This window comes from Microchirus variegatus (genome assembly GCF_963457635.1).
Source record: "Microchirus variegatus genome assembly, chromosome: 1".
NCBI lineage: Eukaryota > Metazoa > Chordata > Actinopteri > Pleuronectiformes > Soleidae > Microchirus > Microchirus variegatus.
The window spans coordinates 22,413,227-22,428,566 of NC_139802.1; the positions used below are offsets into that span (position 1 = coordinate 22,413,227).

Genomic DNA, 15,340 nt, shown 5'->3' on the forward strand with positions numbered 1-15,340 from the left:
ACTGTAAATGTCGTAAACACAACAAATACAGCAGCATTGCTACCGAACAGAGAAACTTACAAGGATTCTTTCTTTTCTTCATTTCCCACATGAAGTTTTGTATGTTTTAAAAGTGCAATTGTATCATATAAGTGTAAAATATGACGTTTTTATGATATCGTTCAGTGAAATACGAAGTGGTGTCAACGTGGGACGTTTCATTTTCCTACTTCCCCTGCCGCTGGTGCTGAATTCTGCTGAACTGAAGCAACTCCGCCAGAAATAGTAGTGCTGCGTATCCCCTCTGACCTTCCGCAACTGGTGTATTGAGGGCGTGAGAATCTGTTTATACGTGATACTATCATCCAAACACAGGGATCTCCAATCACGCGCAGATCGCACAAATGCAAGTCTGATCGAATGCTCCGAATCCGCATATCCAAATATTTTACGTTACAGCGGCATAAGCAGAGATTTGGTTCACCCGAAACCCTACCACTCCTACCACCCTAGGTAACCCCAACCCAGCTCCTCAGCTCCTGTCCAGTCCTGACTGATTCCGTCACGTACAGATCGAGCTAAGTTCAGGTCTATGGTTTATACACTTTTTCAAGCAGATCTTTCCAAGTCCGGTCACTTTCCCCCCTCACCATTTTTCCTCTAATGAGCTCCCCCTACAGTTTTGGAGTCCATGTTTTCACGACATCAACGCAAACATCCATCCATTGTCTACCTCTTTATCGACACAAGCCGTGGAGCCATGTTTTTCAAAAGCCCTGTCCGACAACAGTTTCCTCTGCTTCTTTTTTGCCGACTCTGCCATGACGAACGTCTAAAACAACGCTCTCTCTGCCTTGATCTTATAGTTGGTACCTGGCTACAATGCGAGACCTTCTGATCCTGAAGACTCCAGGTCGGCAGCCCTGATCTTGCAAGGTTAGTTTTCTTGCTAACAAGACATGTAACCATGACAACGCTTCTGAAGCTGTTAAATATTAATAAAAAAGGGTGAAGAGAAGCGAGATATATCTGATCTCATGCGAGGAGCGCCCTAACCGAGCAGTGAACTCGTGACCTTCTCGATCCGAGCAGCACGCACACAAAACGTGACGACTCCTAAGCCGAACACGTTTAACCTGAACACAACAAACAATGGGAGGATCTGAGAGAGCCGGAGCTTTTCAAAGACTGTGCCGAACTGCCAAGGCGAGTCTTAACTGCGAGGGCATTAAAGACTGCAAAAAACAAAAGCACGCAGCAGCAGGAAGTGCTCAGTATTTGTGCCGCTGTCACTTTGATGGAGAAGACGCCAGTCATGGGCGAATAATCGCTGCAGACACGGACGCTCGTCACACATCAACCTCCACCTCCCCCGTGTTGTCCTGAACATGCTCCCACCGACCAGGTCGAGTCGAGTTTGGCTGCTTTCTGTCACGCCTGTGAGTGTTTTTAGCGCAGTCGTAGAGGAAGGTGATGTGGGAGTTAGTCGCGTTGGCGACTGCAGCTGTGGGCGTGAACATGTGCCAACTATGCTGCGGTGATGGGAAACAGGAGGACGATGGATTCTGGGAGACTGCAAATGCAGTCTTTTATCAGTCAGAGATGGAGTCCACGTGAGGGTTAGGAAGTTATACGAAGAAAACACTTTTTAATGGGGTCATCAACATTTATACTTAAAGTGCCTCTTGTCTTATTCCAAGATTAATGTGAGTTTTAAGACTCCACTGTCGACTCCCGCTGATTCTGCTGGATGTGCTTTTTGATTTACTGAGGAAAGGTGAATATTTGGGTGATGCTGATTCGTTCAAAAAGTAAGAATATGAGTGAGTTGGTCAAGTTAATCCTCTTTTAAGACTTAAATATCAGTGTTTAACATAACTTTATTAATTTATTAAGACTTTTATTGGACAATAAATCACAAAATAACTACATTTTAGTGCAGTTTTTGTAGTGTTTCATATCATTTTCTGTGTGACAGCTCACAAACAGCACTTACTGTATAAGAGGTGAAACGTGTGGACATTAAATCACTTAAATTCCCTGCAGTTTTTGTGTCATACATGAAGAAAATCAGCAACGAAATGTCGCAAATGGAGGAAAATATGCCGCTTTTGTGTTCAACCAGGTTCTCGTGGAGTACCAACGTACCAACGCCAAACATCCGTCTGAAAACCCATATATCTTGAAAAGGAGTGCGAAGAATTCTTCTGTTAATACGAGGGGATAATGAACTCCTCTTCCTCCTGCCTGCCATGTTTTATTTACAGTATATCTGGGCTAAAGCAGCTCCAGGCAACAAACAAGAGGCCTGCAGAAGATGCTGCGCCTCCCTCGCTCCCTCTTTTCCACCGCCATCTTTGACACAGATGTTCTAATAAACGCTCCTCATTAATCAGCCCTCTCCCTCAATACATCACTCTACCTCTCACAGGGGGCCCGGAGTGTATGTGTGAACCAAACAACACACACACACACACACACACACACACACACACACACACACACACACACACACACACACACACACACACACACACACACACACACACACACCCCTATTCTCTGGCTCCCTCTCCCCGGCGCTCTGTCACACACACATGCATCCGCACTAAGTGAAATCAAGCAAATAAGCTGAGCCTCTGCTGCTGCCACTGCAGTGCCAGCAGGAGGACGCCGCGCTAGGGCTCGTCAACAGGTAGCTACGGGCTCCAGGAGTGTGTGTGTGTTCGAGTGTGCGTGTGGTCTCGTATTTGTTGAAAAACCGAGCCTTGTCAGGACCGGTCGTCCTCGTCGAGACTTAAAATCTGGGCCTAATGATGCAGAACCCGGTTAAGTTTAGGGACTAAGACTTGAATTAGGTTAGGGATTTATGTTTTGTTTAGGTCCTGAGAAGAACAGCTGTGTGGGAGTGTGTGTGTGTGAGCATGTGTGTGTGTGTGTGGACCCTTTAAGTGATAGCCATCTGCAGCACAGAGAGCTTATCAGCAAGACCAGGAAGTGGCACTGGGCGACTATCGGTCCCCAACATCTATTCTACACCCCATCATGGGAGACAGGAAGACAGAGACAGAGAGCAGGAGTGTGTGTGTGTGTGTGTGTGTTAAAGTGTGTTAAAGTGTGTGTATAAGAGCATCACGGTGCAGCAGGCAGGTACTGTAGGCGCCCAGCTGCCAGCTTTTAAGTCTGGCAAATGCAAACACACACACTAAAGCACAACCCCTACAGATACACACACACATGCAGATAACACACACACACACACACACACACACACACACACACACACACACACACACACACACACACACACACACACACACACACACACACACACACACACACACACACACACATTACAACTTAACCTGATGTCTTGAATCAGCTGAGGGAGAAGAAGAAAAAAGAAGAAGTGCATCCCATTTTACGACACTTCCTCTTCTCTCGCCAACAACACAGCTCAATTATGGCGCACATCCACCTCAAGTGGGGGTAACCTCCTCCCCACCTTCTACCACACACACACAGACACACACACGCCCTGGCAGCCAGGTTGCGCCTGTGGCAGCAGAGGTGGTGAAAGGCCTGCGAAGATGGCATTTTGATGACTATCTGCTGCTACGCAACACAGCAGCTGGTGCATCAGAGGCCGCCCAGTGAGAGTGAGGTGGTGGTGGTGGTGGCAATGGTATACAGAGTGGGGTAGGGTAGGGTAGGGTGGTGGTGGGGGGGGGAGCAAGATCTCGTTTGTTGCCATAGTTTCTGTGTGGATGGGCAAAGGGGGTTGCTAAGCTTGGTAGCAACCTAAGAAAAGACAGAATAATCTTGGCTGATTGAGGTGAGTTTGCAAAGACGTGTCATTCGTTTTCTGCAAGGAAATGGCAACGTTAAAGTTCTATGGTTTTGTCTGACGTACATGAGGAAGAAGTGGTTAGGCAGAGTGTTTTCGTTTGTTCTGTCATTAAAGGGTCACCACTTGCCAAAGCTTTCCCCCCGCCGTCAAAGCGCTAGCCCTAACCCTCAGAGGAGGAAGCCAGACTGCGAGAAGACAATCACAGAAACCACATTCAGAGGTGGTTTGAGGACACAAACATGGACACACATTGAGTTTGTGTAATCTGTAATCTGCGGCAGTTTCACTACTTATCAGCGATCATGTGTCGATGTTGATCTGCACACCAACACTAGAGAGACGTAATAAGCCAAATTTTGTTCAACGTTTTATTGTTAAAGGCAGCAACGCTAACGCACAACGCGCTTCCATGATGAGTGACCGGAAAAAGACGCGTATAACGTCATGTTTACGTGCTGCAGCACTGGAGTCCGCACCAGTGCACCGTTTACCAGTTAGCTCCTTTAGCTGCGTTAGCTCCTTTTGCGCCTCCTACAGTCGAACTGGAGCTGTCTGTTTATTAAACAAAAAGAGCAGCGCTACAAATAACCAGCGTACTTTAGAGACTCATTTTAACAATCATTAACGGCATTGACGCTGTTAATGCGTTAACGTGCCCAGCACTATTATTAACACAATTTAAATGTAGATGGAGCATCTGATAACGTAGCTTTCTCCGCCATCATTGCGCTGTAAACTCCCTCTTCTTTAGCCATTTCCGTAGCGCCCGGCACCTGAAAATCGCGATATTCGCCCACCTCCACCATAAGTCCTCTCGCGTGCAGGTCAGCGCCAGCTCCTCCCCTCCCCGCAGAATCTCAATGGGCGTCTCTTGAATACGTTCTCACGAGTGTCTTTGTGCCATTTTGTAAGGCCCAAAACACACAAAGCACGGACGCCGCCGCCGCGACACAAGAATGAAACTAAATGTTTGACAAGGCGCCGGACAAAAGCAGCATTTCACAAAATCACCCTCCCACCACCACCGCCCTCCTAACTCCCTCCCTGTGGCTCTTCCACTCCTCCCTTCTGTGTTCAGAGGTGGGCTAATTCGCTTTCACTCACTGTAACGCCGTTGTCCGTTAACCTCTCTTTTCCGAGTGGGATTACGCTGCAGAATATCAAGGAAAAGACAGAAGACAACGTGTGGACACAAACGTGGCAAATGTGGGGGAACACCCCACCTCACATGTGACAAAATGTCCCCCATCAGCCAACTGGGTTTAAGAGGAACAAGCGTCTGCTGCGCGCGGGGGCAATAGCAGGCCATGAGGAACCCCGCGGAGTAACAGATGTCAAACACTGTCCTGGCAGCCATGTTTGAACAAGACACACACACACACACACACAGCAGATGAAGACACAAACACGATTTCTCTGCGTTAAAAACAGAGTAAATGCACAGAGAGAAAGACTCGAGTTGATTTAATGAATTAATTATGACGAGAGGTCGACTGATTTTTTTCTTTTCCCCCTCTGAGCCTGATGTTGATTTTTTTTCAAATTCAGGGCAGCTCATGGTCAATAATTGATGCAGATTTTTTTCTCCAACCATCTGATCAAATATGACTGATAAATTCATATAAAATATGACTTTAATGATCACATATAATAGAAAAAAGTAGCCAAGTTATGGAATTTATATTTATACATATTTATATACAGTATTTTCAGTAAAGAATAATATAAAATGGATGAAAAAATAGAGTTTGAGTGACGTAGCAACGTTAATCAAGTATGTAAAAATTTAAAAAAGTTGCAATTTGTGACAAATTGGAGGATTAATAAATAATAATCAGCTGATTCCAAGGATTAAAAAGGGACAAATATCGGCCTCTGACCGATAAAATAAATTATAACAATTAAATTCTAATAAAATTAAATATATATATTTTTTGTATCGTTTTGTGTCTACACTACATTTTGAATTTAAACAAAAAACATGTATAAGTTAAATATTAGCTACACTATAAAGGTAGGAAAATGTTAGCCAATTACCTTTAGGGTTAAAGAATTACATTTCCGAGAACAAAAATTCGATAAAAATAGACCGCGATCAATCGACCGCACTGATTCATAATCTATAATGGCTGCCTACAGTGTCTGCATAGCGGTAAATACATGAACACACACACACACACACACACACAGTTTAAGTGTCTGGTTTGGAACAGAGTGAATAAAGACAGAAACATATTCCGTTAGATATTTCCAGGAGCATCTTTCATCCTCACTGGAGAGCTGAAACAATCTACGCTCTCATTGGAGACTAGCGCGTGTGTGTGCGCACGTGAAAATAGCAGAACGTGTATGTGTGTGTGTGTGTGTGTGTGTGCGCGCGCTCTCTCGCTCTCTCTTCTGAGCCGTCTTCACATATGGACCGTAAACAGGGTGATTACCAGACCGGGCTGGGCTCCGCCTGAACGCCACCCAGGGACTCTTTACATCATCAGCACACTGCTCATGCCCGGCTAAACACACAAATACACAAGCACACACACACACAGTGCAGACACACACACACACACACACGCTGCAAATGAGGGTCTCCAGGTGACCATACGGTGGCCTAGGAGGAGATCTGGCTTCATACCGGAGGCTCCTACGCACATGCTTGGAACTAACACACACACACGAACACACACACATCACTCATCCTGGAAGTTGATATACATTTACACGCACACACACACACACACACACACACACACACACACACACACCCACACACACATTATTGGCCCCTGTGAGAGATATACTGCCGTTTCATTCCATTCACTCCAGAGCTGCCTGTGTGATATACTGACTCCACTGCCTGTTAATACAATATCAGAGCTGCTGCGTTTTCTATACGGCCTCCCAGCCGACAACACACACACACACACACACCCCCCCCCCCCCCCCCCCCACACACACACACACACAAACACACACACCCAACATGTGAACGTGCTGTGAAATAATGACAATGAACTACAAGAAGACAAAAACAATCCAGATCGTTCTGGGCTGGGGCCAATGTTTATCCAACAATGACCATACGTTCAGCAACACTTCTGCTTTTTTTGGCTGGCGTTGCATATAAATCTGTGTGTGTGTGTAAGTGTGTGAGTAAGTGTGTGTCAGGATGAGTGAAAGGAAAAAAAAATCATGCAGCAAACAATAGACAATAGCCATTAAATTGGGTTTTCTATCGGCGTAGTTTTTTGACTTGTGCATGAAAACGAGGGCCGATCAGGACTTGAGCGATTGTGTCTGACATGCTAATGCTACAGAAGCGATTTTTTTCGCGTCCGTGGGATTTCTTTGTACATTTTGTGACGTGATGGATGCAAGTTGCCGTATTTAGTTAAGCAAGTAAGTAACTTACAAGGCATTTCTTTGCACCATCAACCAAAGAACAATTGGTGGAAGCGCTAGCAGACGAGAACGAAAGTATCGCTGGAAGCGGTACTCATTCACACTCTCCAAAGTACGAAATGGTGAAAGTCGCTAAGTTTTACCCCATCATCCAGAGAATCTCGACGCTAATTGGCCATCACATCATCGACAATTTTAGCCAAACTTGAAAAAAGCGTTGTGACCCCTCCCTCGCACAACTAGGCCCAGGCCAATGCGAAAATTGTGTCTGTACGTTGACTTTGAAATGTCAACTTGTCGCCGGACAAATCCGCGTCCGGCGTGAATGCAGCATAGCATTTATACGTGTTTGGATGGTGGGAGGAGAAAAACATGCCACCCAACAACCTTCTTTGCTGTGAGGCAACTCTGCTAACCACTACACCACTGTGTGGCCAAAAATAGTGCAAACAGCGGCTGAGAGAAGCAAATATTACGACAATAAACGAAAGAAGAACTTTGTATTTACGTCAAACAAAAGCCTTCTTATCTCTGCGACCTCACTCACGATATCTGACACACATTACATAAACGTGCTCTTCTATAAAAGTTGCCATATGTAACAATGTGGCCAAAAACGGTTACTACACTCAAATTAAAAATTAATACCAAGGTCTTTTGGGTTCCGTTTTCTCCGCCATTGTAGCTCAGACGTAACTGGCAACCCGTGGATGCTCGGCAGCTGAGACTGCAAAGATTGGTAGACGGCGGTAGGTGGCACCACATGCCGCCAAAATGTAATTTCAAAACATAAACATGATTTGCGGTCTGCAAAATATATTTTGCCTGTGAGTTCAGTATGTTATATGAACATTACTTCTGAGTCTCTGTGACTGAGGAATTTATGGAATTTGCGATAAAATTCTCGATGGCGTTTTCTCGACCAAACTCAGGGCATTTGATAATTTACTCTACTGTAAAATAAAGGATAAAAGGACAGAAGTGATGGCAGTAGGAGAGCTTGTTTAGTTGTGTGATGTGGAAGCAAGGCAGTAAAGGTTGTGTGTGTGGGGGGGGGGGGGGTTTGGCTTTTTTTTTTTTTTTTTTTTTTTAAATAAGCAGACTGGGCTTCAGCACCTGTGATAAGGGACATTCTTTAGCCAGAGAGCTCTGATTCATGTCTTTGAGTAACTCCTTGAGGGCGTTTCTTACTGTAGAGTGGCTCCATTGCTCTGGTGGCAGGTCCTCCAGCTTAGGACAACTGTGGACAGAGAGAGAGAGGAGATACAAGGAGGGGGGGGAGTGGGGGGCAATAGGGGTGGCAGAAAGGGGAGGGGAGGGGGGAGCATGAGAAACAATTCAGATGGAGAGGAGACGGAGATAGAAAAGGAACGCCAGCAGCTTTGATGGTTTCTTAAATGCAGCAATAAAGCACACAACGTTAGACTCGTTCAATCGGATTCTTAAGTGTTGGAAATGTCTCATGTGCTCAGCAAACACCTTTAAATCTGTATTTGTGTGGAGGCACGTGTCTGTGTGTGTGTGTGTGTGTGTGAGGAGGAGAAACAACTGGGACAAGTTATGCTGCATCTCTATCTCGTCCAACATCCAACAACAGACTTTGACTCAATCTGGCACAACAGCCTGCTCCTAAAATTAACTGAAAACAGAAAACATATAACATACGTTTAAGCAGTTTGCAATGGTTTGGGTTTTTAAACGGCTGCCCCTGTATTTTCTTCAATAAGTCAGTTTCCTTTATTAAATGTCAAAAAAACAGACTAATTTGATCGCAAAAAAGTAGAGGACAGAAACAGTGACTGCTTAATAAGTCTCACTTAATAAGTCTACCACATCTAAAGAACACATTTGCCACTTTACCTCATTGTTAAACAACCTTTCTCAGCTGGAAACTCAAGTTTTGTAAACCACTCCTTCTCTTGCACCAAACCCCATAGTGAAAATCTGCTTAGCTCATGGGGACACAGTAAGCTGCTGGTCCACTGCTGCCTCGTGTGGTCACTTTGTGCCACTGAGGAATATCCGAAAACAAAGTTTTTCAAACACAGAAGTGACAACGTAACACGTTTGAACGCAGCGATGGATGCGGCGGTGGATCGACAACTCCCGTGTGCCGCCATGCGCTGTTATGTAAAATCTGTGATTTTCTCTTTGGGGTTTGGTGCAGGAGAGTGAGCGTTTTACAATGTTGAATTTCCCGCCAGAAAAATTGCCGTCTTGACAGTGAGACAAAGCAGCAAACTATGGAGGACTAAAATGACAGAAATATAAATATATAAATAAATAAATACAGGAATACATAAATAAATGCTTAAATAAATGCATAAATGAATAAATAAATAAATGCATGAATGAAAGAATAAATAAATGCTTAAATAAATGCATAAATAAATGCATAAATAAATAAAAGTATAAATAAATGCTTTACATTTCTGTTCACCTACATTTATTTATTTCTGTATTTCTTTTATTCATATATTTATTCATTCATTCATTTATGTATTTATTCCTGTATTTATTTATATATTCCTATGTCAGGTTTAGTCCTCCATAGGAAACAGCGTTGTGAAGACTCGTGCAGGTGTGGCTAAAATCGTGTCTTTCTGGCAGCCACTGGTTTACACTGAGAGCTGAGAGCCAGCCGTCTGTCTGAACTGCTCCTTTAATATCATGTCCAATAAAATTGAATAATCATTTCCGTGTCCTGCTACAATTTCGGAACAATTTATTCTCCTTAGAACAAAGGTGTAAATTGGGGTTGTGGTTGTTGGAGCCTGCGCGCGGGGATGTATTGATGAATTAGCTAAATTACTGGAACGATCAGATAGGTCGAGCGACACAGAGAGACACAGAGAAAGAGAGAGAGAGATTAACACGAACAGCGCTCTGCTCGTTTCTCCTGCTGCAAGCTCCCCTCCAAGACAGACAGATTTCATTTGGCGCATCAAGCAGATGCATCTGGAGATTGCTCTGTCTCTCTCTCCCCCCTCTTTCATATCCTCCCTTTCTCTCTCTGCCTCTCCCTCTCTCCCTCTCTCTCTCCTGATTGTTCTGATTAGTTAATTACTTTATACAACACATCTGCTGGATTGATGCATGAATTATACATTAGCTGCATGTGGCGACTATTATTTCGTGTTACTTCTACCTTCCTGGCTCATTGTGCTCGACAAAACAATTTAAGGTGTTACTGGCTGGATTTCTGTGTGGGGTGTGTGTGAGTGTGGGGGGGGGGGGGTGGAAGGAAGGGATGGCGGGATGGAGGGAGGGTGGGGGGAGAAAGAGGGGGGGGGGGGAAACAAATACAAAACAAATAACAATACAGACAACAATCAAAATAGATTTATAACTCAAATAGACGTATGTTTTTTCTGTTCTGTATGTCGAGGTCGTCCAGTTTGACTTAGTTTGACTTAAACCTGCTTTTGTGTGTGTGTGTGAGATAGAGATGAAGAAGTGCACATATCTCTATACATGCATATATATCTGTCAGTCGCCGCGTCGGGTAAAAGCGAGGAGATGGCGCAGAAAAGGATTGTGCGCAACGTTTCGTGGGGGCTAACATCTGCTTGTTGGAGAAGCACACACACACAGATACAGAAACACACACAGAAACACACACACAGAAACAATGGGTTTTTCCAGAACACCTTAAACTGCTCCAGCAGCGAGGAAGCCTCTGGGGAGAAGGAAGTGAACAAGAGACAGGGCGGTGTAGTGGAGAAAGACTGCCATCCATGCATTCAGGGCTAGCATGCCGGAAATAAACACAAACACAACCTTCTGTATCCTGAGTGCTGTGTGTGTGTGTGTGTGTGTGTGTGTGTGTGTGTGTGTGTGTGTGTGTGTGTGTGTGTGTGTGTGTGTGTGTGTGTGTACTTCACTGGTGAAGGCAGGTGGTGGGGGGGAGAAAAAAAAGAGAGGATGAGGTAGAGAAAGAGAGAGAGGTTGGGAAAGAGTGGGAACAACTCTCCAGAGGGTTGCAGAACACTGGGTTAGCGTGCAGCTGGCACAAGCCTCCACACACACACACGCACACGCGGGGTCTATAAATGCTTGTATGCTCTTCTCAGTGTGTATAAATACGACGTAGCCTCACACCTACAGAGCAGCAGTTAGCTTGCAGTGCGGTGAGTGATGGCAGAGGACGGTTTCCTCAGATGCAGGGTTTTTCAGACTGGTCCCGTTTTTGTTTAGTTTTGTTTGTTCGCCTTCATTTCCCTTTTTTTTTTTCTTTTGTGCCATGTGTCATGTGCCCGCAGGAGGAGACTCCTGAAGAAGAAATATAGTCGTCTGAAAATAGCAGCCGCCGCCGTCGTCGCTGCAGCGTCCCGGTTTGTTTGCCTTACTATTTCAGGTGAACAACCTTGCAATTCATGTGTGGCGAGAGGCCTTTTTTAGCCACTTTTCCCCAACCACATTCGCTTTCTCACACTTACTTTAGTATATATTATATGTCTTTTAAGCTGTACAAATCCCTCATCCATAAATGACGAGCACATGCAGATTGCCATTTGTGTTATTTATCATTTCTGTCTTTTATTCTTCAAATTTAGTGTCCGTTTATTTATTAAATGAAACCCAGTTGTTTCTTCTGGTGATTTGAATAATGTATTTTTAGAAAAACCTTGCAGATATTATCAATACAGGATAAATTGACAGTGGGCCCAACACTGAACCTTGAGGAACTCCGTATTGAATCAGCCAATAGAATTGCTCTCTTTCTCCCGCTCTGAAAGGCTATTATGTAATTACTGCTAAAAGATTTTGCTAACTATCTTTAGCATGACTCATCAGCCCAGACATAGGATTCCAAGATGGCTGCTTCTTATGTCAATTGTAAAAAATTGTTTTTTTGCATGTGCTAGTTTAGTTTTGCTTTAATTTAGTGTCAGTGTATTTATTTCTAAAATCAAACCCAGGTTTTTTCTTTAGGTGTGTCCACTAATGTTCCACATTATCCCAAAACCCCCCAAAAGAATTTATATAAGAATTTCTTTTTTTTGAGGCACTCCGTATTGAATCAGAACCAACCAATAGAATTGCCCCCTGAAAGGCTGTAATTATGTAATTACTGCTGAGGAACTGTATCTTTACTGTGACTCAGCAGTTTAATTTAGAGTGACTCACCGTGGTATAAATTAACTGTTAGCATGGACACAAGGATGGCGATCAAACCCCGACAATGAACTAATCCCAAAACGCATTCGATGACATCAGAGAAGTATGTGTTTGTGTGTGTGTAAATGACTAATCAAGCTATTCTCAAACATGCAGAAGGGCTTTCAGAAGATTGGCACCTGCTTTTGTTGGAAGCAGATATTTATAGGCACAACTGTGCCCGCTATATGTTCTAATAAAAGCCGTTCACTTCTGGTTTATGTACTACAGGAATATACAGGATGTGGAATGAAGATTTACACACATTTTTAGCTTGTGCCACATATGAAACACAAAGGGGACAAAGAAAAAACAAAAAAATGGGGGTCAAAGTCTTGGTTTGAGAAGGTTTCTATTCAGGGAGTGTAGGATATTTAAATTATGGGACGAATGGTATGGTTTTGTTTGGATTTTTTAAGGTTTCTTGGAGCAGGTGTTGGCCTTTAGGTGAATGTGTATGTCCTTAAAAAATCTAAATTGGGGAGCATTGGTGTTGGGCAGCATTTATTTTGTAAAGATAAAACAGCAAGTGCTGCCAAAAAAAAACTGTTTTTTTCATTGATAGTCTAAAAAAATGTCAACAAATTCTTTTATATTAAAAAGACAGTAAGGATGCGCAAAAAAACAAATGATCCATCCGAGCAATAATGAATCACATCGCACTCTTAACGTCTGTCAAAATAAGCACAATATGATCGCTATTTATCAACAAACTCACCCGAACGCCAAGTTGAGAAAACGTCTGACAGAACAACATCCTTTCAAACTTTTTTTAAATATATATACATATATGTTAAGTTGTAGTACATGTGTGTTGTTTATTGTGCGTTTGTTAGCGTCTTACCTGTGCAGCTGGATCTTAAGCGTGACCACGTGGTAGACATCCTGCAGCATGTCGGCCACTGTGGCATCCGGCGCGTCTGTCACGTACGACAGTGGGAGAGGATTCCACTTCCCCACCTGAATCATGCCTGAAAGATGAAGCGTACACACATATACGGGGTTAACATCGACAAACATGGGGAATAATGACACACAGAAGAGTTCATTTGGATCATCGAGTCTGTGATTTTGGTGATATATCGTCGTCTGTCCTCGTGAGAGGGAGTTTATGGCGGGATAATGGCGGAGAAAGCTACGTGAAGATAAGTTATTTAGATAGATTAGATTAGACAGCTATCTCGTTGTATCACTACAGCGATACGATGAAATCAAACCCAGTTGTTTCTTCTGGTAATTTGAATAATTTATTTCTAGAAAACCTTGCATTTATTATCTATATATGATAAATTGACAGTGGCCCCAACACTGAACCTTGAGGAACTCCGTATTGTATCAGCCAATAGAATTGCTCTCTTTCTCCCACTGCTAAAATATGCTGCTAACTGTATCTTTAGCATGACTCAACAGGATTCCAAGATGGCTGACTCTTATGTCAATTGTTTAAAAAAAAGTATTATATTGCCTTTTTTTTGCATGTGCTAGTTTAGTTTTGCTTTAATTTAGTGTCAATTTATTTATTTATTCAATCAAACCCATGTTGTTTCTTCTGGTGTGTCCACAAATGTTCCACATTATCCCAACAACAGATTTAAATAAGAATATTTGTTATTTCTTGCTTATATCATTGATATACGATAAATCGACAGTGGCCCCAACACTGAACCCTGAGGAACTCCGTATTGAATCATAACCAACGAAAAGAATTGCCTTCTGAAAGGCTGTAATTATGTAATTACTGCTGAATGCTGCTAACTGTACCTGTAGCTTCAAAAAACACATACACATGTATGATCGTACCACAGAATCGTTGTATCGTGATATTATTGGTATCGCGGACCCTGTATCAGGATATACCCTATGATTCCTACACCTAGCACACAGGTCTGGCAAGAACGCTGATATGGCTAACGACAGAATCTCCAAAAGAAGGAGAACCAATTTCAAAGCAGGTTTTTCTTCCCTGGCTCGCTAGAGGCGGGCTTAACTCACGACTTCAAGCAGCTCTTGTCGTCTTTCGATTCGGCTGCTGCTTCCATTTTAACGCAGCTACCCTCAGCAGAACTACGTTAGATGCCTTTGCTAGATAGCCATCGCATCTTGACAACTAGAACAAGCACATTTGTTGACATGTTTTCAAATGCTCTTCATACATCATCCGGAGCGTTGGCCTTCGTCTACATACGTTGGTCGCCTTTCCCGACTCGTCGTAATCAATGTAAAATGAGACTAGAGCTGCAACTAATGATTATTTTCGTAATCTATTAATCTGTCGATTATTTTCTTGATTAATCGATTAATCGTTTGGTACATAAAATGTCAGAAAATGTTTAAAAAAAACATTGAAACGTTATTTGTTGTTGAATATTTGAATATTCTAAACTCAGCACATGAGATCTAGTGAAAGTAATGCAGATTTCACAGTGTGTTGAGCTAGGGGGATGCATTCAAGGACCGTGGTAAATTTCAACACTTCTGCAGGAGCTACAGCGTGTTGAGCTTCGAGGAGAAACTTCAAGATGCATTCAAGAAACCTCCAAAAGTTAGTAATTGAATAATCGAACACTCCCATCCTTAACGGGAAGTCTGAGCATTGTTTGTCAAACCTGGAATGACGCTCTTCAATGTCTTGTTTTGTCTACAAACCAAAATGATTCAGTTTTTAATGATTTCTTTGTTATGTGGAGCAAAGAAACAAAGAACATAGTCACATTCAAGAAGCTGACACAATCATAAATCTTGTTCTAATAATGAACAAAGCTTCAAACTGATTAATTGATTACGATTAATAATCGATTTTCAGCTCTAAATGAGACAGAGATGCAGTCTGCCGTTAGCCAAGCTACAAAGTCGCTAAGAACAGCCATAAAATAAAGCCACAGGTAGCTGCTTCAGAGGCTTCCCGGGTGACGTAGGCGGCCTGTATCAACTTTATTTGCTACGGAAATCACG

General features: G+C 43.1%; 1 protein-coding gene across 1 annotated transcript in view; it reads right to left on the bottom strand.

Moving 5' to 3' along the window:
- The window catches only part of satb1b (SATB homeobox 1b), a gene marked incomplete at both ends in the record, with an annotated part of 78,005 nt that overhangs the window by 54,998 nt on the left and 7,667 nt on the right, over positions 1-15,340 (bottom strand). Inside the window, 2 exons of the mRNA XM_083894285.1 lie at positions 8,345-8,468; positions 13,233-13,359. Of these exons, the coding sequence (XP_083750411.1) occupies positions 8,345-8,468; positions 13,233-13,359 (251 nt within the window). The remainder of the gene's footprint in view (positions 1-8,344; positions 8,469-13,232; positions 13,360-15,340) is intronic.